This window comes from Prunus persica, chromosome G1 (assembly GCF_000346465.2).
Source record: "Prunus persica cultivar Lovell chromosome G1, Prunus_persica_NCBIv2, whole genome shotgun sequence".
NCBI lineage: Eukaryota > Viridiplantae > Streptophyta > Magnoliopsida > Rosales > Rosaceae > Prunus > Prunus persica.
In genome coordinates this window covers 34,202,991-34,230,305 of record NC_034009.1, presented here as the reverse complement: position 1 = coordinate 34,230,305, position 27,315 = coordinate 34,202,991, and the positions used below count along the sequence as shown (strand labels likewise).

Here is a 27,315-nt window from a genome sequence, read left to right as displayed (position 1 = left end):
CACCGTTAGGAGCCTCATGTTACATAAGATTCCCATATAATATTATTGGCCAAATAAAAATAATAATAATAGGAATGGTTCCCGGTATAAATTGTAATGCATGAAAATTATGATCCTCCTTCTAAATTCCAATTCAGATAAGGTCAGATAAGTCCTTTTCTTTCTTTTAAAAGGGACTTTTCTTTTATGTCGTTTTATTAGAATGATATGACATTATGTTGAACAATTTAATTATTATTTTTTTGGTTAAGGAGGGTATGGGTTGTATTCTTCTCGTGTATTCTCAGATTTTTGGTTTCATACATGAATATTACTTAATACGTTATTTTTGTATTGGGTGAATCATTTGATTTCATATGAGAAACAAACACATTAATAAATTTAAATTTCACAACCAACAAGCTCTTCGTATAATAATACTAAGTCCCAAATTTTGAATCCCAAAATAAAAATCTAAAGATTCATAGTAGTTAATTATTAGCAGACACGTATACATAATACATAGGTAGAGGTGTTCTTCTCCCGCCAAACCCAGAACATTATAGAGTACGCAAGAGAAGACCAAGACTTTTAACACCTGAATTGTCACTAACCCCTGATTTGATTGGTCCTCAACTTGATTTAGCAATTATGGATCAAAATAGACTTGAATATTCTGTGATTATTTATGTACAACGTATAAAATTAAAACTCGGCAAACCGTCCAGACGGAAAATACAAATTTGAGTTTGATAAAAGCAAAAAGAGATAAATTTGACTGGGGCCAAGCCATAAGCGGTGTAGAAAAGTTTGATGGCGGCCAACATTATTTTCTAGTCAAAACAAAATATGAAAGAACAGGCACCTACAGGATGATGGGAGTGCTACACTACAGGAACAATGACTCAGCGGGAAAATAATTGTGGCCGACGTGGGATTTTCCAACTCATAGGCTGAAGTGGACCCCACATATCCGCGTCGAAGCCACTTCTACCAATTGGGGCCTGGCAACTTTGAAGTCTCCCTGATCGCAATGCAATGACAAGCTAATTACACGATATAATCATCCAAAAAAGGTAAAGAAGAAGGAAACTTCAATCGACTTTGTATTTCTTTTCAATCAAATCAACACACGATTGTTCCTGTGGGCTTTTTATTCGTTTGAATTTTTCTATGGGCTTTTTATTGGTTTGAATGTTTATGTGGGCTTTTTATTTGGGTATTTTCAGTTGGCCCAATTTGTCAAGGATGCGAAAATTGCATGAATGGATTTAGGAAAGTTCTAAATCCTTATAAACCCAAGCTAGACTGGTCAGTTAAGAGATTAGAACCAAAACAGGTTGTTTAACAATGTTTAAGACTAGTTTCAGGTTAATGTGAGTTGATTCAGGAAAGTTCTATGGTTTCTAATCAGTGAACTGGAGAATAGTTTATGTCTTTCTGCTTATACAGCTCATGGTGACAAGATATCATATCACCTGCTGCTGCTTCTGATGTTTTCTATCTCATTATTTTTCAGCAACTGGACCAACCAACTGGAAATTCCCTTTTTAAATGCACAAGTATATAATATATATATATATATATTATTACCCTCCTTTTTATCAAACTTTTATATCCAAAGCTGAATCAGGTCAGGTCCCTATTCTCTTCTCATAAAAGGTATGTAGATTCATGGTTGCCTTCCCTGGCTCTGAACAATTCTACAAGCCGAAGACAAAAACAAAATCGATCACAACACAAGTCGAATCCAAAAGAATCCATTCAAACACATTTGCCTCAGTCCTCATCAGCACTTACATTGGCAAAGGAGTCTATTAGCTAGGCCAATTCCAACTTGTGAGGAGGGACCGCATGGATGGAGAGAGAATAAATTAAAAAGGGTCTCATGCAAAGCTGTTGATGGACAGGGAAGGGGTACCCATAAAGGCAACTTTATCATTGGAAACATGAGCACCAAATGATAAGGATTCCAGATTGCCATCGATCGGTCACATTGTGCGTGTGGACTGTGCAGGTAAGGGTATATTATGTCACTTCCTTTGCCAAAATTGTAGGAGCTTGATCAACAAGTGAGAACCTTAATTAGCAATTGGCACTGTTAAATTCTTTCTACAAGTGTTTGCATGTGCATTCGCTAACTGGCAAATTACATTCATACTAGTCTACATTGTGAATAAAAGGTGATGGATTCGCCATTGCCATCATCTATGGTCTGATCAAGAGAACCTATTCAGTATCCAGCCCTTGGTCTTCGAAAGAATCCATCGATCGAAACGCATCTTCCTTAAGTTATGATGGCCATGGAATGGAAGCCAAAAAGGTGACCAGGCTCTCCAACTTGCAACAAGGGCCACCAGGAAAGGAAAAACAGTACTGTCACAGCTTTTGAAATTGAAGGACAGGCATATCTATAGAGATAAATTCTAATTGCACCGTGACGTGGATGATGATAAGGATTCCAAATATATAGCATCAGAAACATTTATATGTACCTCAACTCAAGGGATCAGTGCTGCTCAAAAAAGTTGCCTGAGCTGTTGTCAACAGGGCAGGGTCACCACAAAGGGCCTTTGCATATATCAGTACATATCCAAAGCCAATGACTAGGAACCCCTTTCAGTGCTCCTTCCCTTATAGCAGTAAGAGACAGCAATTGAATCAAGAAGAGAAAAATACAAGTAAACATTATAAACTACTGAAAGTAAGATTTGTTGAGTTACAGATATGTAGTTTATCAAATTGTTTATTGGTATCCATCACATTTTCTAAAACGAGTCTCTTAAACCTAAAGACAGAATAAATATTTGCTATCAAGACAGCTGCACTGTGTCAATCAACAGGAACAGACTGGCCACATATTGCAATCAGATTCTACGAAAATCAAGGCGATGAAAAGCATTGCCAACTGTCTGTAAGAAAATAGTACCAATTGGTAGCTAGTATTGGAAATTTTGCCTGCACTCTGATACAAGTTCTGCAGGGAAAAAGATAAAGAGGGCATGTTTACTTGGCAATGAAAAACTAGTCTCATTAATGTCTCAAGCATGGTCTCAAATTCTCAATGGTATTCTTGTAGTGTGGGGCAGAACAGTTTGATTGTGATGTGCTTGGCCACGTTTAGAAATCATATCCTTTAATGTTGAATTGAAGCATATATATATATATATATATATATATATATATATACAGAAAGCTTCCATTGAGGGATCCCTCAAATAAGCTTATTTGAGGGACACTCCTTGTAGGCATACGTTTAGATAATGCAAGCTGTAAATCTATAGAGAATTTAGGATCAATGGTTAAAAAATGCTTCGCTTATTTTGGGTGTGCAATCCAGGTACGGAGTGAGAGGGTGGCACGAGGAGCCAGCTAGAAATGTTTTGGAAGGTTGTTTGATAAGAAAGTAACGACTAAACAAGTGAGTGCAGGGGTTGGGTTGAGATTGACCACAAACGCAGAAAACGCCTGAAAAGATAGAAAGCAGACTGATTTTTGTGTGTTGCGTACCCTCCTCTCTCATACAGTTCCATGGCATTCTTTTCGTGAATATCAATTATCTATCTGGGCCGCATGGTGTGTTGTTGTGGTGAACCCGTGAATGCCAAAACTAGTACAGCCGCGGGATTTATTACCTGGACTGGACCCACCTAATGCCGTATTCATTTTACCCACAAATCACAATTTGACACGTAAAATGATTCGTTGTAAGGAATGATTCAAGCATTGTTCTAGTCTAGAGGTACTTAATTTTGTTTAATATAGTAATGTATATCAACAAGGGTGGAACCAGAAATTTTTCAACGAGTGGGCTAGTTAAAGTTATTAGCTTAAAATTTAATTATTATTTTTTTTGGTATTTACAATTTCTATAGTCTTTCTAGAAATAAAAGTAAACATTAAATCATATAAACTAAGCTAGTTCTTAGCTCCATAGACTAATTTTCAATAAGTTTTAACATAAACCAAATAAGATTTAACACCATAGTCGATTGAACATCTAAGGCTTTTTACCTAGATTGACTTAGGTTCTTTCATGCATTCATATCATATATGAAAAGTTGTTTTATGTAAAAATATTGACCAAGTATGAAAAATGGGTTTTCGGAATAATCATTTTCTCAAGATAATTTTTAGTATGAAGTATATATTGATTTAATGACCCATCATTTTTAGTCTAAATCGTATTTTGCACTAAAATCGATTTTTCAAATTTTGATTTGGTGGGAATTTAATTTTCTAGTATTTTTATTTGAATCCAAATGGGGGGTACTTCCTTATTTACATTGTAAACTTAAGTAAATGGAGTAATATAAACATAAATAAAAGTAAAATGACAAAGACAATTATTAATAATAAACAATGGTAAACTCTTGGCAAAAGTACCCTCTTGGTAAACTCCAGGTGCAAGTATTAATAATAAACTTACATGTTGCAGAACCAGTACTTTGAAAGCTATTTAAGTTTGGTTTTGGAAATTTGAAGTCACACGTTCCAGGTTATCTATATATATTGAAGTGCTTTTCTTGCTAGCTGCAGCTACATCTAATACTGAAAAGCTACCAATCATAAAAACTGACGAGTAATGAATGTAGATCTATTAGCTAGATTTATTGAATAGCCGATTTGAAAATGACTTACAAATGGCACAGCCCAAAATAACTGAAATTTTTGCCTATAATGGGTGAGAAGCATTTCGTCTTGCACGTAAATCATGCCTATTCACATTGGGATTAGGTGCCATCCAACGACCATCAATCTAATGGTAGATATATCAACGGATGTGAAAGTTCATAACATTAATCAAACATTATATATAAGAAGAACAGTTATTCACACTCTCAGTTTGTCATTATGAGTACTTTCAAAATTAATATTTTAATATCCTACAACGGTCACAGAAAGATTACTTTATGACAAAACAACATCACTGAAATTATACGTACATATTCTTTAGTAAATTTCTGAACTAGAATGTGGTAACTGATGGTGAAAGTATGAGGTTTACGAGAAGAAATATGCAAGAAGAAATTGTGAAGTGGGAAGAAGGACATCACTTTTCTTGTGTAAAGGAAAGTCGGCATGGCATGCATTGAATTACATATTCTTGGGGTTTAAGCCTAAAATCCGCAAACCCATGAAATAAATATTACCTGGAAAGTGAAAAAGAAAACCACGTATGTTATTACAAAGCCCCTCATTGTTTTGCAAGGAAAGAAACAGCTGAGCAACCAAAACCCAACTCGACCCCACTCTCTCTCTCTCTCTCTCTTCCCTCCTGTATATAAAGAGCAGCACTGCCATTCTCTTTCTGCTCAAAACTAAATCAACCCCATTTCGCATTTCCTCTCCTCATAACCATTATAATATATAGTGTTGGATCAGTTGTCGCAATGGCCTCATCGGGATCGTGGACGTCGAGGCAGAACAAGATGTTCGAAAATGCCCTAGCTGTTTACGACAAGGACACGCCGGACCGCTGGCACAATCTGGCGAGGGCTGTGGGTGGGAAATCAGTGGAGGAAGTGAAGAAGCACTATGAGATGCTTGTGGAAGATGTCAACAAGATTGAGGCTGGTGAGGTGCCCTTGCCCAATTATAGAAAACCTGCTGCTGCTGCTGGGAACGGCAAAGCCTACTCTAACTCCATGGATATTGAAGAACAAAGGTATATACATATCAATCTCATAACATTATTTTAATGTTTGATTACAATTTTCTATTAATTTCTTGGTCTGCATTTGTCGTTTAAGGTTTTATTCTGTTTTATTTATTTATTTTAAATACTTTTGGAAAATGTAGCATTACTCTGAATACTATTTTTTTTTCATGCAGGATGAAGAGTCTAAAGCTACAATGAAATGAAGGTTCTCATTTATGAAAAAAAAAAAAAAAAAAAAACTACAAGGAAGGAGAGAGTAATCCGGAGTTCTTATTTCTTACACAAAAGAAAATGCGGAACTTCTACTAGTAGTGGCTATATAAGACAACAACAAAGAGTCAAATGTGATTAGTTTCATTTCTTGCTGTTTTTTTCCCTTGTCGAATGTGTCATATTATATATATATTTTCCTTTGCAGCTCAGTGTGGTGAGTGCAGTCTCTTTAGTATATCTAGTTTTGTTTCAATGAAGGAAATGGAGTGTTTGTACGAAAAACCTTCTTTTTAATTCACCCAAATCGTAAACGAGCGAATTAGGTTTTTAAACTTCTCAAGTTAATTACTGACATGATGACATCAATATATACAGAATCATTGCTTTCATGGAGGTTCATTCAGAACCGTCCAAGGTGGAAGTATCAAAATTAGGCCACTTTTGAAATGTCGGAAAGAAGTGACATGAATAAAAAAGCACTTGGAAGTTTGTAATATTGGTCGTCATCCCCAAACAAAATTAGTGTTAAATATTTGACTTGGTGACCCTTCATGCCAATAACTTACATATAATAGAAATGTCATCGTGACGGTATCTCAAGCCTAACACATAATATTAGGTTGAAAAACTGCATTGCAATATCAGGAAGTTAAAATACATGACAATGAGTGATTGGCTTGGGATAACGTCAATGATATCCCCAACATAAGTAAGTTTTCTCATCCATGCCAGCTCTTTCATTATTTCATATTAATGACACTCAATGGGAGCTTCTTCATTATTCTAACTAAACAACTGATTTATATTTTAAAGTGGTGTAAGGGATCCTTGAGAGAAGATACAACCTTACATGATGAGCCACTCTCTACTTGACTTACAAGATTTCCATAATTAAGTGATAGATATATTATTTTCCAAAGCAAATAACGAAATTAGTAAATCATTAAAAAGAGAAGAACCAGTAGAAGAAGAAGAGCTAGCTGAAACAATAAATTTTATTTAACAATTACCCTTATTAAGAAAATTATTTACAAAGTTATCCTGATTTTCCTTTTTCTCCCACGAAACTGAGCTGACAACGCTCGGACATTTTTTTGATCCGGCAATATCCATTGGGCCACGTTGACTCGATTTAAGGCGGTCCATTCAAATTGATTTGGGCTCGGTCCCAAGAAAACGTAAAAGAAAATCGAAAAGGCCAATACGACCAATTTGTATTCGTCGTACTTTGCACAACAGTGACGAGTTAGGGTCAAAATGCCAATACGGCGTCGTAAAAACGCGCCTAAATGAGTAAACGGCGTGAAAAAAGCCAAGACCCGCTTTGGCATTTCCTCGTGTCCGAGCCCCACATCAACTGCTTCATCCAAGTTCGAAGGCTCCGAGTGACTCACTGATTGACTGCCATGGAAGCCAATTCTTCTTCGTCTTTCAAGGTTCGTCACTCTCCTTGCACAAGTACCAGTTTCTTGCTTCTCATTGCACAATTTGAAGTTCGAACTATATAGCTAGGGTTTCTATGCGTTTCTCGTAGTTAATTGCGGTTGATAACGAAGCTTTAACAATGGTTAACAAAATTGAAAGGAGGTCACATTGCAGAACATTAGGGCACTGTTTGGTTTCAGCTCCAAACACGCTTCTCCGAAACGAGTGTTGTATTATGATTAGGAAGGACAGAGGGACCTGAAAAGATTAGTTACTCTTAAGATGAGATTAGTTTCGTTAATGTGAAACTTGTACTCGTTTCCACTAAACTTTGCTGCTCGGAGATGATGTTAATGTGCGTGTGCCATTTTTCAGATAATTTTAGGCTCAGCTTCGGTAGCACGTCGGAAAATATTGGCTGAAATGGGATACGAATTCATAGTCATGGTACTGACAATTTTAATTTTTCATCTGAAAGATCCAGAATTATCTTCCCTTCTGATTTTAGAAAGTAAACTCCCTTTATTACTAGACTGCAGACATTGACGAGAAATGCATCAGAAAGGAAAAGCCAGAGGAGTTGGTTTTGGTTCTTGCCCAGGCAAAGGTTTGGTCTTCTTTTCTTTTCCTCTTTTTTTTTTTTTTTTCTCCATTAAGAATCTGAAACTGAAAATGCTAGTCAGCTAAAGTTAGAATGTTCTTCTTTTAGTTGATATCAGACTGATGCTCTTTTATGGGTTGAATGCAAATTGCATCTCAGGCTGATGCTATTATATCCAAACTACAAACTATCAATAATCAAGAGAAGGATGCTGAACCGACTATTGTGATTGCAGCAGACACAGTATGTTCTTTTTTTAATTATATATACATCTATATATCTGGTATGATCTCCCTGTTTAACAATAGGAGGCATCAAAGACTGGTATCACCTAGTGACATTTATGGAGGATACATTGGCTTTTTTGTTTTTGATAGTGATTGAGAAAATAAAGCAAGATACTAATTGGTTGATCCTAATTTTATAATTTTGTTATGCTCAACTACTTCATCCATGTAAGTTTAGGTGTTTTTTTTATTGCCTGTGTATAAGTGTCTGCATGTGCGCGTGTTGTGTTTACTGCATACTGTTATTAATGTATTGGCATTGTCTCAATGAAGCCCTGGTTTCTGGTTGAAATAGAACTGATTTACCTGTCTTAGCTGATGGAAACTTCTCAGGCAGAAGCTAATTCACAAGGGCTCCCAGTTGGTGACTACATAAAGGATGACGAACCAACGCTATTAATTACTTCTGATCAAGTATAAATCACATCTTATATAGCATATTTATAATGTCGGTATCCTTGTCATGTATGTTTTGCATATTTAAGCTTGTGGAGAATACACCAAAATGCATATATGGAACTTTTGCCATACCTACCTCTTCCGCAATATCCTGAATAGGGTAAGGAAGAAAGTAAGACGTATAGATTTAAGTAATGTTTTGATGTCAGTTATTTTAGATTCTATGGACTGGGAAACTTGCTTAGAAGGACGCATGACATCATGACACTGTTAATCACTTAGCATAACTTCATTTTTGGCCCATGTTTACTTGTTACTCGTTTTGATTTTTTATGCATGAATTGTGTGAAGCTCTCACTTTCTGCTCCTCATGTTGATTCTTTATGTAGTATTATATCTTATGTTGTGGATGCCTCCAAACATCACCTTTGCCATACCATGAATTTTTTGTGCCCACAGGGCTTGTGTGCACTTGTTGTGAATGGTCCCCTGGTGATATGACTTGTTTGTTAAAATAGGAATTTAGAAATTTTCCCTTTATGAAGCAGTGAATGTTAAATCTGTTATTTCTTACTCTTATTGTAAAATGATCTGGAGGTGGTGGTCTATGAAGGTGTGATCAGGGAAAAACCATCCAGCAAGGAAGAAGCACGGCAATTTTTGAAAGGTGGGCTTAATGGTTGATTTACGTTTATGTCCCTGATGTTTTACTTCTTGACTCTGGTAATTTTCCTAACATGAATTGCAGACTATTCTGGAGGACATGCAGCAACAGTGGGATCTGTGCATGTTACAAACCTTAAAACCGGATTCAGTAAAGGAGAATGGGATCGAGTGGAGGTACGTTTTGCTTCTATTTCATCAAACTTTTATCTTTATTTAAAGTGTTTTTATTTGTTTTTATTCTTCTCATGTAGCTTCTGGAACATGAAATTGAATAGTTTACTAGCACCATTTGCCAATGCTTAGCCAAAAATGTCCACAAGTAGATCAATCATATCTAGGGATAATATCTATTTGGGTTTCCTTGCAGATTTATTTCCACGAAATACCGGATGAAATCATTGAGAAGCTGGTAAGAGTTGTTCTGTATCCAATTTGGACTTTTAACTTCTTTCCTTGATTGGTGAGATGATGACAATAGCACCTTTTGCTTCTTCTTTGTCCACGCCAGATTGAGGAGGGGACGGTGCTCAAAGTTGCTGGGGGACTCATAATAGAACATCCTCTAATTCTTCCCTTTGTTAAAGAAGTGGTTGGTTTTCTACTCTCTGTTCCAAAGTTGTAAATAATAGTCATAGAGGCATTTTTCAGGAGAAGCACAATGGCACATATTATAATTATGGTACCCTGTGTCCATTTCAACAGTTTCTTGTGTTGTCTTTTCATCCAAAACCTTTGGTTTAATGAATCCTGCAAGCTTGTCCCTTCATGGTTCGGTTGGTGGGCAAGTATATGATCCCTTTACTAGGAATGGGGCCTTTACTCTCTACTGGATAATCAGCCGTATGTCTCTTGATGGGTCATATTTGAATTGGTGGTGCTTCTTGCAGGTAGGGACAACTGATAGCGTGATGGGACTTCCCAAAGATCTCACTAGGAGGCTGCTGAAAGAGGCCATCTAGCTGCGGTGGAGCTTTACGATTTGGTTGTTCGACTTCTGATCAGCTCCTGTTCGTATCTGTTGTGAACTATGGTTGTTTCTTTGATTTTCAGTGATGAGATTATTAATTATCTTTTCGGCTTTCCAAAGCCTAGGATAGGACTAATTATATATTATAAAGCAAAATTGCATCGTTACCCCAAACCCAGCAGAGGAATTGCATTTTAGGAGGCACCGAGCAAACCGATTATGGTGCGAGAGGAAGAGCCAGCCATTTAGGATACTATTATAGGAGAGCGTGGTAAAAGGACAATTTACAAGGTCAATTTGTTTGAGAGGGCCCTAGTGCGAATAAAAGCACATGGGTCTGTCTTTTCAAGATTGCATTGAAAAATGTTAGGCGGATTCTTGAATTTTGGGCTGCACAAGTCGCGGGCCTCCCTGTATGGGGCGAGTTAGCACCACACGCCCTTTATGCATACTTGTGGCAAGCAGGACCCAATCTGTGCGGTACTGGAAGCTCAAATTCAAACTAAAAAATTAACAAGCTCCTCCTCCATCCATGCCAACTCAAAAGAAAAAAAACAAGAGAGATTCATTATTATACCTAATATAAGCACTTAAATTATAAAAAAAATTCAATATGAAATGGACTTTATATGAAATGGACTTTAGAAACACACATCAAACTTATTTACAATCTCACAAAAAGGCTTTTAACTTCTTATAAATTACAAAACTGTCATCGATTTCTTAAAACAAATCCAACCCAAAACTTCATAAAAAAACTCAAAACACTCAATAGATAGGACATCAAAGAAATTAATAATCAAATTTAAATTCAATAGGGCCAGCTGTCAATTTTTGTAGTTTTTTTGAGTTTGTTTATAGAAATTAAATAATATAGAGTTTATTTATATCATTAGTGCTAAAAATGAGTATATGACTAAATATCTCAACAACAAAAAAACACACACACCCTGATCCTTAATGAGACGCCAACGTAAATAAGAAAGCTTTAATATGAAAAATTCAAGTGTTTATTATATACCACTACTAGTAGTTTAGTATAGTTTTATTTGGTTTGGCCGGCTCTAGGAAACAAGGAACGTTGTTGGCACTGGCAGTAGGGTTAGGTAAAGCCTCCTCTTTGGGTTTGCATAGTTTTGATGTTGTGCTTTCTTCTCTAGAGCATATTTTGCATGATGATAGCTTAAGTCGGCCTTTGCCTCAAATGTTCTTTTTAAGTTTCTTTTTCTCCCGGGGTGTGCCCCGCCATGTAACGAAAAATAATTAAATCAATCAAAATTTCAATTTTTCGTGTACTTATTTAGGTACCTTGTCTAGCAAATCTTTAGCCTCTTTTCATTTAAATAAATTTTTAAAAAAATATTTAGTCAAGGCTGGGCAAGGGCATCCACTGGGCACCAGCTATTCGTATATTCCAGTTTTCCCACGTAACAGTTATTTAACCGTCAGAATCAAGCACTCCATTTCTCAACTCCATCATTGAGCTGCTGAGTCTCTCTCATGATCTAATCATCATCATCCCTCACCACACCACACCACACAAAACCTTCACTCCCTCCCTCCTCTCCTTTTCGGAGCTCGGAAAAGTCCAACCCCTCCGGCCTCCCTCATTATTATATTCTTTTCCCAATTTGACAATTTCCCACATTTATATACACTATAAAATACACACTTCAAAACGCTCTCTTCGCTCCTCTCTTCTCCTCTCCAATTACAACGAAAGCCACAGCCCTCTTTCCACAGAGACAAAGCCACGCCACGGCCATGGACCCAGGCGGCGCAACCCATGTCGCCACCGCCCGTAGTGGCTCGACCGCCGGCCAGGTCGGCGTTCAGATCCACCAGACCCGACGCCTCCCAGATTTCCTCCAGAGCGTCAATCTCAAGTACGTCAAATTAGGGTACCATTACCTCATCTCCAATCTCTTAACCCTCTGCTTCATCCCCTTGATTATCGTAACCCTAATCGAAGCCTCCCAGATGGACCTTTACGACATTCAGCAGCTCTGGCTTCACCTCCAGTACAATCTCGTCAGCGTCATCATCTGCTCCGCCGTCCTCGTCTTCGGTTTGACCGTTTACATCATGACCCGACCCAGACCCGTTTATTTGGTCGATTACGCTTGCTATCGCCCTCCCGATCACCTCAAGGCTCCCTACCACCGTTTCATGGAGCACTCCAGGCTCACCCAGGACTTTGACGATTCCTCCCTCGAGTTCCAGCGCAAGATTCTCGAGCGTTCCGGCCTCGGCGAAGAGACCTACGTCCCCGAAGCGATGCATTACATCCCTCCCAGGCCCTCCATGGCCGCCGCCAGAGAAGAGGCGGAGCAGGTCATGTACGGTGCTTTGGATAATCTGTTTGCCAATACCCATGTCAAGCCTAAGGACATTGGCATTCTTGTTGTGAATTGCAGCTTGTTTAATCCGACGCCGTCTCTATCCGCTATGATTGTTAATAAGTACAAATTGAGGGGTAATATTAGGAGTTTCAATTTGGGGGGAATGGGTTGTAGTGCTGGGGTCATAGCCGCTGATCTTGCTAAGGACTTGTTGCAAATTCATAGGAATACTTATGCTATTGTTGTCAGTACTGAGAACATTACTCAGAATTGGTATTTTGGGAATAAGAAATCTATGTTGATACCCAATTGCTTGTTTCGAGTTGGGTGCTCTGCAGTTCTGCTCTCTAATAAGTCTGCAGATTGGAGGCGGGCTAAGTACAAGCTTGTTCATGTTGTGAGGACCCATCGTGGTGCAGATGATAAGGCTTTTCGTTGCGTTTACCAGGAACAGGATGATAAGGGGAAGACTGGTGTTTCTTTGTCCAAAGATTTGATGGCGATTGCTGGTGGGGCGCTTAAAACCAACATCACCACTTTGGGTCCTATTGTGCTTCCAATAAGTGAGCAGCTTCTTTTCTTTTCGTCACTTGTGGTTAAGAAGCTGTTCAATGCGAATGTCAAACCTTATATCCCGGATTTCAAGCTGGCATTTGATCATTTTTGCATACACGCCGGAGGAAGGGCTGTGATTGATGAGCTGGAGAAGAACCTGCAGTTGCTACCTATACATGTGGAGGCTTCTCGAATGACTCTACACCGGTTTGGGAATACTTCATCGAGCTCCATTTGGTATGAATTGGCCTACATGGAGGCCAAGGGGAGGATCCGCAAAGGCAACCGTGTCTGGCAGATTGCCTTTGGTAGTGGCTTTAAGTGTAACAGTGCGGTCTGGGAGGCACTTCGGAATGTGAAGCCATCTCGTAATGGTCCTTGGGAAGACTGCATTGACAAGTATCCTGTGAAACTAGTTTCCTAGCTCGAGTAACATTCTTCTGGTTAGACTCTCTCCATTCCGGGTGTCCATCAGTACTAGCCTAACCACACTCTATCTTGCATTTGTCACTTCCTGATGTTGTACTTTATTTGGTTTTGTTGTATTTGATACTTGATGTCAAATTGTGGGTTTTCTCTACTTGATGATTCTCGCATATGTTTCAGTGGTTTGTCCATGGGGTGTTACAGTATGTAGCGTTGCTGCTTCTGTGTTGAGATCAATGCTTCAGAATTACCATGTTGGATTATCCTGTATCTCTGATATTTTTTTGTTAACATTTAGAGTTTAGTTTAGTTTTTTTTATTTTTAAAATTTAGTTATTCAACTTGTATCAGAAGCCTCTTGTCTTCAATAGTCAATAAAATCAATTCATTCAGATGAACATTGTGCGGATGGTATTAGAGTTTTATATTATTGGGCCTTTCTGATCTTGTTCCCTCATTATACAAACTCTGCTGGTCTTGAACTCTTCACACAAACACACACACACACACACACACACACAGAGTTGCACCTTGTATTGATTACTTGAAGTTTTATAGTTAGGGCCTGCCTACTCTTGTCTGCTTCGCATAGTTTACTGCCATTGCTAGTGGAAGAGAGTTTATGTACAAGAAATTGACTGCTTGGGAAGGATTTTGCAAGTTTCTTGCCATCCGGATTCTGAAGCTGTTCAATGTTCATTTATTTCTCTTTCTCCAATTAAGTTTCAAATAGAAGTTGTTTGGAACCTGATAAACTGTGTTGCCTGGAATAGCAATTGAGAATGTGAACCTTGTCAAGAGGAGGATGGCATTGGCATTTTGTTAGCATTAGCTGTTCTTTTACATATTTGTGTGGTGCAAATTACAATACAAGTAGGTTTGGTCGCAATTTTTGACTAACTTGAGCTTTATGGTGTTTATCCTGAAAAGAGTGCAATTGTTGCATTGCACATGCTCGCTCAACCCGCTTCAAGAGGGGAGGGGGCCCAGGAACATAATTGAGGAAAGCCACAGTATGAATTTGAAACCCCTTTTTTCTTCTTTTTCAAAATAGAGAGAAAGGAGACGTGTGTTTTTTTTTTTTCTCGAATGGGAAAGGTGTATGGCAGGCTGCACATGCGCTGTCCATATAGACTCTAGATTATTCTGCCGTAGCCTGTAATGTTGTCACAAGAACTGCTTTATTTTATCAGTGTCCCTCCCTGTTACAGTGTATGTTTGACTGAAGCAGGATTTACTCATCTGGTTTACAAGAAGAGTGGGAATCGCACTACGAAAAAGTTCATATCAAAGTATTGGTCGTCGACGGGGTTTCAGTTTGATTTATAAAGAAGATTTTGTTTTGTCTGCGATTTCAATTGTAAAACTTCACATTCAACTTTTATGTTTTTGATATAAGTGGATATTGGGGAGCGGGAATCGAAGTTAGGACCTTATGGAATAGAGATAAATGTTTTTAACCATTTGAGCAGAATTGAGAATTTTATGAAACAGAAATAAATGCTCTTAACTATTTTATTTTATTTGTGAAACTCTTAACTTCACATTCAATCTTTAAACATACAATTGGTACCAATTTATCGATCCAAATCCCAGTCATTCCATCACAACCCAAATGAAAGCAAGCATTGCACTGCTGATATATCAAATATGTAGCTGTTTACCTATGTGTGTTGGCCCCAAATGAAAGCAAGCATTGCAGTGCTGATATATCAAATATTAATTGAACATGTAGCTGTTTACCTCTGTGTGTTGGGTTGTTTTCTTTGTCTCTCGTCTTCATCGAAATGAATGGTCCATGGTGATGTAGAACATATGCATAAGCAATCGAAGAGGAGCTGGAGAGACGCGCATGCAAGTGTAAATCAGGCAAACTGCATATTTGGGCTCCGAGCTCAAAATCAAGCCCATGACCCGTCGATTCGTAGAGAACAGAATCATGAGTAAAACTCATGGCATAGCCATGAAGTATGAGATTTTTCAGGCATCCGAGATCATTTAGCAGCCTGAAATTCAGTTTTAAAGTTATTATAGTTTTTGGAAACTTTGTTATTTTCCTATTTTAATTCCTTGTTTATTCCTAGAGTTTATAGGAGTATTTAAACAAATTTTACCCGTGGTTCCAATTATCAATAAACCTTGAGATTTCCTCATATCTTCCTAGTGGATTTCAGAGTTACATGTTTTAGGCTAAAATTATGCCAATCAATTGTCACACTACGTCAGTTGGCATCAGAGCATGTATGGCCGGCTCAGTGAACAACCCAGATGAAGGTGATAGGACCCATAGTACAGGGGAAGTTGTTACTTGTGCCGAGTTTGAGACCCTCTATGAGGCAGTGGAAGAGGTTCGGTGTTTATTGTTGGGCATGGGAAACCAAAGCTCTCCATAACCTAATGGAAGTGCCCGCATGCAACGTCCCGTTGAGAGACGTCATCTTTTTGAGAGTGACGAGGAGTCTGAAGAAGAGCTCTGTGAACAGCCCATGATTGCACCGAATCAGAATAATTGTAACCGATACATTGACGATTTTCGAATTAAGGCTGATATTCCATACTGTAATGGCCTACAGATTGAAGACGTTCTTGATTGGTTGGTAGAGGTGGAGTGTTTCTTTCTTTGAGATTATGGAGGTTCCATAGATGAAGATGGTGAAGATTGCTGCTTTTCGTTTGATGGGTAATGTGGGTGTATGGTGGGACCAGCTTCAACAATCGCATCAGTGGCAAGGTAAACAAGCAGCGAGGACTTGACACCGTATGAAGCAACTGATGATGGGGAGATTCCTATCTGCCGATTATGAGCAACACATGTATCAACTCTACCATAATTACCACCGAGGTAATCGAATCGTTTTTGAGTATGCATATGAATTTTTGTATTTGGCTGAGCACAATAATTTGGAGGAAACACATGGTCACATGGTCACATGGTCACAAGGTATATCACAGGGCTGAAAAGTTCTCTGCATGAGAAAATTGGGCTTCAGACTTTATGGATAGTTCATGATGCACATAATATGGCATTGAAGGTCAAATTACTAGAAAAAGAAAAGCGTACTGGGTCAAGCACTAGTGGTATCAAGAATAGTAGTTATGAATCATCTGCTCCATCTACGAAAAAAAATAAGGGTGTGTAGCAGGTTCTTGGGAGAGTGATGAGTAGAGGAATTTTACCCCGTGCGACGAAAGTAGTAGCAGAAATTAGGGAAGAGATCGTGAATAGAGGAACAATCCTTATGCTAGGCCGACAAATGATATCTGTTACAGGTGTTCCAAACCAGGCCATCACTCCAATGAGTGCCCAACCCTTAACAAACAGGTCAATCTAGCTAAGGCGATTGAAGACAGAGATGAGGAGGATAATATTGATGATGATTACGAATGAGCAGAATTTGCAGTGATGAAATGGTAAATTTAGTGCTGCAAAGAGTCCTCATATCCCCAAAACAGGAGGCGGGGCAACGTAACAAGATTTTCTGTTCACTTTGCACCATTAAAAATAGAGTGTGCAGTGTGATTGTGGATAGTGGCAGTTGCGAGAATCTACTGTCCAAGAAATTGGTTGATTATTTACAGCTCCCAAAACAGAAATATGAGGCTCCGTATGCATTGAGATGGGTGAATAAATGACCAATAGTTTAGGTGACAGAAGTGCAAGGTTCTTATCTTCATTGGCAAGCATTACAAACAAAAAGTTTCGTGTGATGTGATCGATATGAATGCTAGCCATGTGTTACTAGGGCGTCCTTGGCACCATGATACGGATGCTACACATAAAAGACGTGATAATGTGTACTTGTTCAATTGGGGTTCCCACAAAATCGCTATGGCTTCTGTCAATGATTCTGGAAAATTGAAAAAGCAAAAAAAAAAAAAAAAAATCGAGTTTTCTGGTGATGTTGAACAACGAGCAAGGGTTTGAGTAATATATTAAAGAAGCTGATGTCGTATACCTTGTGTATGTGAAAGGGTTGTTAGTTGCCTTGCCAGAAGGTATGTCTTGTCCCAGAGAGGTAAAGAAAATTTTAAATGATTTTCATGAGATAATTTCAGATGATTTACCTAATGAGCTACTATCCATGAGAGACATACAACATCAAATTGATTTGGTGTCAGGAGCTAGTCTTCCTTAACGAGAATGAAATTCTCATAGAGAAGATAGAAGATTTGCTATAGAAAGGGTTTATTCTAGAGAGTATGAGTCAGTATGTAGTCTCTGGATTGTTGGTACCACAGAATTACAGTACATGGCGCATGTGTGTTGATAACCATGCAATCAACAAAATCACCGTCAAGTAGAGATTTCCAATTCCATGCTTGGAGGACATGTTGGATGTTCTGGAGGGCTCTAAAGTGTTTTTTAAAATTGATTAATGAGTGGTTACCACCATATTCAGATCAAACCTGAAGATGAGCGGAAAAGAGATTTTAAGAGCAAGAATCGATTATTTGAATGGTTAGTGATGCCGTTTAGATTGTCAAACGCACCGAGCACATTTATGAGGCTTATGAATAAGGTCATGCATCCCTTTATTGGTTTCATTTGTTGTAGTTTATTTTGATGATATTCTGATTTACAGCAAAATCGAGGAACATTTGATACATTTGAAGGAGGTTTTGAAGGTTATGTAAGAGAACAAGCTGTATATTAACCTGAAAAAGTGTACTTTCATTACAAACAAGTTACTTTTCCTGGGTTATGTCGTTAGTGTAGATGGTATCCATGTTGATGAAGATAAGATGCGAGCCATTTGAGAGTGACTTACCCCTAAAACAACCAGTGATGTGAAAATTTTTCATGGCCTTACAACCTTTTACAAGCGTTTTGTAAGACATATCAGTACCCTGATCGCACTAATTATTGAATGCCTGAATCATGAAAAATGTAATTAAGATGACAAGCAAGAGCAAAGCTTTGTCCTCATTAAAGAAAAGTTGAGCACAACACCGGTTCTACCCATTCCTAACTTTGAGAAGATATTCAAGGTCAAATGTGATTGAAGGAAAGTGGGTGTAAGAGCTGTTTTATCTCAAGAGAAGAGACCGGTTGCATTTTTCTTAGAAAAACTCAGTGAAGCACTCCAAAAATAGAGCACTTATGACCAGAAGTTTTATGCAGTGGTTTGAGCCCTGAAACAATGGGAACATTATCTAATGCAGCGGAAGTTTGTGCTTTACACTGACTACCAAACCCTTAAATTTATCAACAACTAGAAGTGTGAACAAGATGCATGTCAGGTGGGCTACTAATCTGCAGAAATTTCCTTTTGTTATTAAACATAAGTCTGGGGTTCTTAACCGTGTAGTAGATTCGACGATCAACCTTGCTTGTTATTTTGGCTCAAGAAGTTATGGGTTTTGAATTTCTGAAGAAACTTTATGAGACTAATGAGGATTTTATGAAATTTAGGCTAAGTGTGTTTGCAATGAGTCGATAACAGATTATCATGTTAATTGGGGGTATTTATTTAAGGGCAATTGTGCAACCCTATTTCTTCTTTAAGGGAGAAACTGATTCGAGACTTGCATGAAGGTGGATTGAATAGCCATCTGGATTGTGATAAAACCATTGCTAGTATGGAAGAACATTATTTTTTGCCACACTTGAAGTGAGATGTCAGCACTATTGTGCGGAAGTGCTACAATTGTCAAGTATCTAAAGACCAATCCTAACACACTAGTCTTTATATGCCTCTCCCTGTCTCTGATGATATTTGGCAAGACTTGCCTATGGATTTTGTTCTAAGACTCTCTCGTACACAATGAAGAGTCGATTATGTTTTTATTGTGGTTGACAGGTTTTCAAGATAGTGCACTTTATTGCTTGCAAGAAGACTGTAGACGCTTCTAACATAGCCAAATTATTTTTCAGGGAGGTTGTACGGTTGCATAGTGTTCCCAAATCTATTACGTCAGACCGTGACATCAAATTCCTTAGCCACTTTTGGATCACTTTGCGGAGGATGTTTGGTACGGACTTGCATCGTAGTAACATCGCTCATCCCCAGACATATGGTCAAACTGAGGTTACCAATAGAACCCTCAGTAACATGATTAGGAGCATTTGCGGAGATAGGTCGAAGCAATGGGACTTTGCATTGCCACATGTGGAGTTCTCCTACAACAGTGTTGTCCATGCTTCCACAGGAAAATCACCCTTTGTCGTTGTTTACAATTTGGTGCCTAGGCATGTGGTTGACCTTTTTAAATTTTCAAGAGCCTAGAAGACTAGTGTAGTTGTTGAAAATATGACTGAACAGGTTAGACTATGAGGAAGAAGTGAAGGAAAAGCTAGAGAGGACCAATACTAGATTCAATACCGCCGATGACAAGCGCCGCCGAGTGAAGTTGTTCCAAGAATGAGACTCTGTGATGGTTTACCTGAGGAGAGAACGTTTTCCTAGTACATATAGCAAATTGAAACCTCGAAAGTATGACCCCTACAAAGTTCTGAAGAAGATAAACGACAATGCCTATGTCGTGGATCTTCCTCCTTCCATAGGCATATCAAGCACTTTCAATGTCGTGGATCTACATGAGTTCCATAATTATGAGTCAATTTATCCTGATGATAAGGGTTTAGATCTTTGGAAATGGAAGAGACTTATGTAGAACATATGGTGGAAGCAATCGAACAAGAGCTGGAGAGACGTGCACGCATGGGTAAATAGAGCAAACTGCAGATTTGGTCTCCGAGCTCATAATCGGGCCCATGACCCATCGATTCGAAGATAACAGTATCACAAGTAAAACTCATGACTTTTCCATAATGTATGAGATTTTTCGGGCATCCGGGATCGTTTAACAACACGAAATCCAATTTAAACATATTTTACTCATGACTAGGATTATATTTTGTTATTCCAATTTATCAATAAACATTGAGGTTTCTTCGTATCTTCTTGATGAATTTCGAAATTGCATGTTTTAAACTAAAATTTAGCTAATCAATTATCACGTTGCATCACATAAACTCCATTCCTAAGTGGTGGGAGCCGGTCTTCATCGAAATGAATAATTGAACATGTATCAAAAAGTGACCCATTTTGATAATTTGATATATGTTGTAAATAATATTGGTGAAGCCCACATAAAGAGAAATGATGGAAGAAAAATGATGGTGTTGAGTATGGTAGTCAAAAGAAGAAATGATGGTGTTAGAAGTGGGATGATTAGTCAAAAGATGAAATTATAATGTTGGGGAGAAATCATTATGTCTCCATTAGAAGCCTTTTACTTTGCCTATAAATAGGCTTGCTCATTCACTTGTGAGACACACCAAAATGAAGAGAAGAATGAGTGAGGAAAGAAAGAAAGGAAGAGAAGGAAGAAAGAGGGTGAGTGAGTTGAGAGGAAAGAGAGCAAGAGAGAAATTCTCCAAGAGAGAAAATTGAGTGAGCCATACTTATTGTAAACACTAAAGTTGTAGCCCTATTATTTTACATAGTGAAAAAGTTACTACTGCTGCTCTCCGGGGACGTAGGCATAGCCGAACCTCGTTAAATACTGTGTCTCATCTACTTTACGTGCAGCTCAATATTCGCACATATCCCAGTTATTTTACAACACGTTATCAGCACGAGAAGCTCTCAGGTATAATTTTTGTGCTGCACTATTATTTATACTACTAACCATTGTATAATATATATATATATATATGAAAAGTTGATGGTAATATAATATGCTATATTTATTCACTTTTCTATTACTAACCACTAACAAAAATGGACCCTTGGTAATACTAAACATATTATCAGTGGGAGACCATTACTAATACTAACATTTTTCTTATTTTATTCGGTGGTGGTTTTAACCCCATATTTATTTTATTTACTGTATGGTGTAGGTTTATTACCCATACAACAATATTTATTTAAAAGGGTGGTGCGGGTTTATCGTCCACGCCTTTACTTTTATTTAAATGTATGGAGCAGAATTAGTGCCCATACAAGCACGTTTACTTTATCGCAAATTTACTTTTACTTAAAGTATGATGAGGAATTAACCCTCATACTTTATGAATTTACTTTACCGCACATTTAATTTTATTTAAGATATGGTGCGGAATTAACGTCCATATAGCAAGTAATTTATTTTATCGCACATTTACTTTTACTTAAAGTATGATGAGGAATTAACCCTCATACTTTATGAATTTACTTTACCGCACATTTACTTTTACTTAAAGTATGATGAGGAATTAACCTTCATACTTTATGAATTTACTTTACCGCACATTTACTTTTATTTAACGTATGGTGCGGGTTTATCGTCCATACAAGCAATTCATTTACCAATAATTTAATTTACAAGCAATTTATTTTATGGATTAATTGTGTGGTATGATGAGTTTTTTTTACAAGGATACAGATCAGAACCAGAAGTTTCTTGATCCTCATCATACAACTACATCAGGACTTGAAGATCCTTGATGATGATATTGATATGAGAGCTGGCAGTCTCTCCAGTACTATATTTGTAAACATGTGATCAGACTTGAGGGTCCTTGATTCTTGATATGTAAATAAGGACCTGGGGTTCCTTAAATGATGTAACAGTATTATATTGGTTAATAGTGCCGTACACATGGATAATAACTGTACTGGCAAATGTACTGTACACATGAATAGATACGTATTCATGACTTGATGAATAGTACCGGATATATGAATAGTGACGTATACATAAATATTAACCATTTTGGGTAAATCATCACTATTCAAAAAGGGAACCTGTAGTTCCTTAAACTCATGGATGAGCAATTAAATGAGATGCCAGAAGTTCCTCAAGATATGGACAATTATGTAAGGGCTTGAAGTCCAGAAATATGTACAGAAAATTGTAAAAATATCCATACCATGAGAATATGTGATTTTGGCTTGAGGTTCAAAATCTAACAGTGTTGAGAACCTGAAGTTCCAACAATTAAATGGACAACCCTTGAGGTATTATTGCAAATTGTGGTACGCCACATATTTCTTTGACATAAGAGAATGATGAATTTAATAAAGTTCGATTTTGTTATAATCGACACCTCAAGGAAGAAATATATTTTGTGAATTCCGGTTGTTAAGAATACACCGTGAAATGGATAATATCAATATAAACCTCAAATGATGAATTGAGGCTCCCCACATATTTTGATATATCTGGGCCGGAAGCACATGGATTCAAATATTTGAGAAATCCCGAATTTGAGATTGTGGGTATATAGTAGTTAATGCTTTTCACTACTATATTACGATATTATCGTAACTTTTACTCAATTCATATTTCATGTCCATTTGAAAAGGGTGAATAAATTCTGAGGTTTGTGTTTAGCCCAGGCCAAAAGTTCCATACGTTGAAATATGAAATTTGGGAGAGTCGATGTGGTTATTTGAACCTATAAGGCACAAGGTTCCAAACCGTCATTTGAAAAGACGTAAAAACCACAGGTACAAGTTTAAGAATGTGCGCAATTATTATTACAGGAACATACAACAGATAGATTTTTTCCACCTACAATGAAGGTGCAGGCCCTGTAAAATCTATAAAATTACATTATGTTCTGGAAGCATCTGAAGAAAGAGGACGACGCCTCTTAAACTTAGCCATGAGCCTCTCGTGGTCTCCCAAAATTCTTTCATTGGAGACCTGCAGCATGTCTAGCCTTCTCAGTGTATCAACAGAGTACGAACTCACCAGTTTCAACAAGGCATTATTCTCTCCTTTAAGTTTCTCAACCTCCTGTTGAGACTCATGAAGCATTCTTTGGAGAGACGAATTTTCAGTTGTTAGCCTCTCAACCTCGTTTGCTCTAGCACGCAAACGATCAGCCATGTTAGAAACAGAAGCAACACTCTGAATGCTAAAAGCCATTGAGTCATCAATAGCCTCTTCCTCAGACCTCCCTGCTAACAGCATTTCATCCATTGGAGTAATGAAATTCCTAGCTACTATGACAGCAGTAGCATCATTCATCATCACAGAATCATTAACTGTGAGATGACGATTTTGGGATACAAAGGATGGACGCCAAACTTTGGCGTCACTGGTTGTTGTGGGAGTATCATTTAAATTGAAATAATTTGGGCAGGAAGAAGAGGAAGCCATTTTTAAGAAGGTTTCGAAGAAAGTCTTAAGAAAACTAAAGTTTCAGAAAATGAAGGAAGTTAAGTTGAAACGCAGTTGCTCCAATCAAGTTTTGCAAAGGCAATATCTATAGGAGGAAATATGGCTACAGTTTTTCAGGATCCCAATATCTTTTCGGATCCCCATATTCTCTTTTTCTTTTCCAGATTCCAAAACTTCACGTGGCCTCCATTAATGTTTGTCGGCACTTTCGGCGTTTTCAAAGTATTATTTTCGTCAAAAGCCGATCTTGCTTTGCGGATTTCACGGAGCTATTTTTTTCAAAAGCACCCCGAGAATCTCGTAATTTTCCTATGGTTAATTTGAAATTCACCGATTCTACCTATTCCTCTTATTTGTGTATAAATGTGTTACTAACGAAATTTTCTTTGCAGAAGACATCCAGTTTTCTCCATACCTAGTGATGCGATATCTACTTATTTTTCTTATCAGTGAGCACTCAATATGCCCGAGAAGCAAGACTATCTCTGATCATCCATTCAAGAAGCGAGACTATCCCTGATCACGTTTTCGCCACATCCGGGAACTGTGAAGGCAACCTTATGCTCTAATCTCCGGAAGTTCTTCTAGACTAGAAGAAATGAGAGCTTGTTGTTTGCTCCCACCAGCTTCCTTCCTTGATTGCTGAGCTTGTTGTCTGCTCCCACCAGCTTCCTTCCCTGATTGCTTACCTTCTCTTGCAATCAATATCACAATTTTTTTTTTTGCATTTTTTCTCTTTTTGTAACTCTCTGTTCATAAGGGATTTTATTTCTTTAGAATGAACATCTGAAGAAAGAATCCATGAAGTGATCCTAACTCTGAGGGTTATTTATTTTTGACAGAGAAAAGAATTGTGATTTTGCTCTTGCAGGATATAACTAGATCATTAAGCGCTACATTTACTGGGCCGATACGAGCTTGAATGATACTTGAGAAAAGTTTCTCCCACCTAAGGATGTAAGCAATATTTGTGTTATTATATGCTTATATACTTATTTGATATTTTATCTTGAAAGGTAACCAAATGGGGAGATAAGTCTGTTCCAAAAGAATGGCTTGTATGTATCCATGAATTATTAATGCAAATTTTACAGATTGCAAGTTGGATACATTGATAATACACTGCACAGATTAAAGTCCCATAAGAACAGAATATGGGTATAGCAGTGATCAATATGATGCACGCCTGTTGCGTAGCAAATGATGTGGATTGAAGTCCCGAAAGGACAATCCTTTAACATGTCAATATTGATATTGTGCACGCCTAATGCGTAGCAAATTATATGGGTTAAAGTCCCATAAATTAATTGACATGTATGTATTAATCTGTGGCATGCCTGCAGCATGACAGATATATGGGTTCTAAATGTTCCAACTCCCTAAATGGAGATTTTCCACGCCCTATGTAAAATAACGCTCCATTGGAGGTTATAATCCACATTCTCACATAATAAAAGCCCCCTTAAGTGGCTTGAGTACCCAAGAGCAAAGAAATGCTTATAATTGATGCATGCACGTGCAAATGAGAATGATGGGATCATGAATTGATGAATGACAATTTTTGGTTTTGGAGTAGCTACTCAAATCATCAATGGGCTGTGTTGATTGGAACCACGTTCAATTATTAAATGTCGACAATATCATTGGCCAAAATGGAATGAGGTAATTCCATTATAGATGAGAATGAACGTGAAAGAACAAACCCACAGTACGAACCCCAAAAGATGTTAATATTGAAAGTTATACTTGGGTGTTCGGAATAAAAGGGAATATACCTACTTTGTATGACACAATATTTTTGGCATAAATAAGGAACGTTGGATTTTCTCCATATTTATAGATTCAATTGTGCCCCTTTATTGCACATTTACGGAGACCAACATATTATCTTTAAGGGGTATTAAATGCACAGAGCATATTGCCAGAAGCGATTCCCTAAAGATGTATAAATAGCTGGATTAAAGCTATATAATGTGTCATAAAATTTAATCCCTTTAAACAAAATCCTTGAAAGGATTGAAATTGCATGAAGCAAGTCCCTGAAGGACATGTGCCTGAAGCACAAAATCTGTACTCAATACTAATGTGCATAAATTGTCTCAGTGAGTACATAGATTATAATGTGTTTGCAACACATTAAAGCCTCTGAAGAGTTCAAGAAATATTTGTCTCGACTTAAGGATCGAGCATTATGCCAACGAGATTCTTGCTTATACTAAGAAAGTATTGAAGCATTTTTATGAGGATTATCCGTTGGACACTTTAATGATTTTCCGGAAGTATATTGGACCGGACATCATATTTTCCAGATAGGGCTCAACTCCATCACCATCATTTTGGGATGATGTGAGGTATATTTGATGATATCTCCGCATAACACCATGTACGGGCATATTCTTTCAAGTGAACTTACAAATAGCCCAAGTTTTGTTAGAAACGCGGACTCTGAAAATTTCTATGATTTACATAGAGATAGCTCACTGGAAATATATTTACTTACTCAACTACGAGAATTATTAATGGCTATATCGTCCACTCACTCCAAAAGATTTTCGCTCCAAAAGATAATCATGAAGATATCAGGGGGAGATATTCATCAGGGGGAGCATCCAGAACTATGCTGCACTGATTACTGTAATCTTCTTCATTCCATCAGTTTTCTACCTCATTGGGTTTTCTCCAAGCAAATCTTTAATGATGAAACCGACATGTCATTTGTGGTCTCCAAGGGAGAGTGTTGTAAATAATATTGGTGAAGCCCACATAAAGAGAAATGATGGAAGAAAAATGATGGTGTTGAGTATGGTAGTCAAAAGAAGAAATGATGGTGTTAGAAGTGGGATGATTAGTCAAAAGATGAAATTATAATGTTGGGGAGAAATCATTATGTCTCCATTAGAAGCCTTTTACTTTGCCTATAAATAGGCTTGCTCATTCACTTGTAAGACACACCAAAATGAAGAGAAGAATGAGTGAGGAAAGAAAGAAAGGAAGAGAAGGAAGAAAGAGGGTGAGTGAGTTGAGAGGAAAGAGAGCAAGAGAGAAATTCTCCAAGAGAGAAAATTGAGTGAGCCATACTTATTGTAAACACTAAAGTTGTAGCCCTATTATTTTACATAGTGGAAAAGTTACTACTGCTGCTCTCCGGGGACGTAGGCATAGCCGAACCTCGTTAAATACTGTGTCTCATCTACTTTACGTGCAGCTCAATATTCGCACATATCCCAGTTATTTTACAACAATATATGGTTCTTCCTCCTTTTTTTTACTTCTTTTTTAACAAAAGATTACTTGTTGACAAGTCGAGGGCAAGGCCCAAGGGATATGACCCACTAAGGTCATTAGATGTATATGTAGGATTAGTAATTCATATCCACCGTTGACCCCAAAAAAAAATAGGAAATTTATATCCGCCAGTCATTTGAAGGCACAGCTTCCTTTCCCCTTCACTTACAGGTTGTAAGATGGATCGATTGACTGTTTGGATGGTCCTTAACTTGTTATGAGTACGTCGTTTTCACAAATAATGCCGCCAACCCGCACACCAATCACCTGCCTGAGAAGATAAACCGTCTACTCAGGTGATGGGTATACTTGTTGGGTTTGATAAAAACTCATCGAGTTCTTACATACATAATAATATCATAGGATAGGAGGGCAAAATAGAAATCGGA

General features: G+C 37.7%; 3 protein-coding genes across 5 annotated transcripts; all 3 read left to right on the top strand.

The window, feature by feature from the left end:
* On the top strand, nucleotides 5,310–5,880 carry LOC18790229 (protein RADIALIS-like 3). Its single transcript, XM_007225343.2, has 2 exons — nucleotides 5,310–5,647; nucleotides 5,815–5,880. Exons 1-2 carry the CDS (start codon nucleotides 5,373–5,375, stop codon nucleotides 5,837–5,839), a joined length of 300 nt encoding a protein of 99 aa, XP_007225405.1. The 5' UTR covers nucleotides 5,310–5,372; the 3' UTR covers nucleotides 5,840–5,880.
* Nucleotides 7,149–10,373, top strand: LOC18789335 (maf-like protein DDB_G0281937). 3 transcript variants are annotated; one of them, XM_007223753.2, is made up of 10 exons: nucleotides 7,157–7,290; nucleotides 7,655–7,726; nucleotides 7,812–7,886; nucleotides 8,040–8,123; nucleotides 8,501–8,581; nucleotides 9,164–9,233; nucleotides 9,315–9,406; nucleotides 9,600–9,641; nucleotides 9,741–9,821; nucleotides 10,120–10,373. In XM_007223753.2, the coding sequence occupies exons 1-10, from the start codon at nucleotides 7,261–7,263 to the stop codon at nucleotides 10,189–10,191; spliced, it is 699 nt and encodes a 232-aa protein (XP_007223815.1). In that variant the 5' UTR covers nucleotides 7,157–7,260; the 3' UTR covers nucleotides 10,192–10,373. The 3 variants fall into 3 exon arrangements, with proteins under 3 accessions (XP_020411973.1, XP_007223815.1, XP_007223816.1); XM_007223754.2 differs by having other exon boundaries at nucleotides 8,483–8,581; XM_020556384.1 differs by lacking the exon at nucleotides 8,501–8,581 and having other exon boundaries at nucleotides 7,149–7,290.
* LOC18788924 (3-ketoacyl-CoA synthase 4) lies at nucleotides 11,585–13,920 on the top strand. Its single transcript, XM_007222803.2, has one exon. It carries the CDS (start codon nucleotides 11,964–11,966, stop codon nucleotides 13,518–13,520), a length of 1,557 nt encoding a protein of 518 aa, XP_007222865.1. The 5' UTR covers nucleotides 11,585–11,963; the 3' UTR covers nucleotides 13,521–13,920.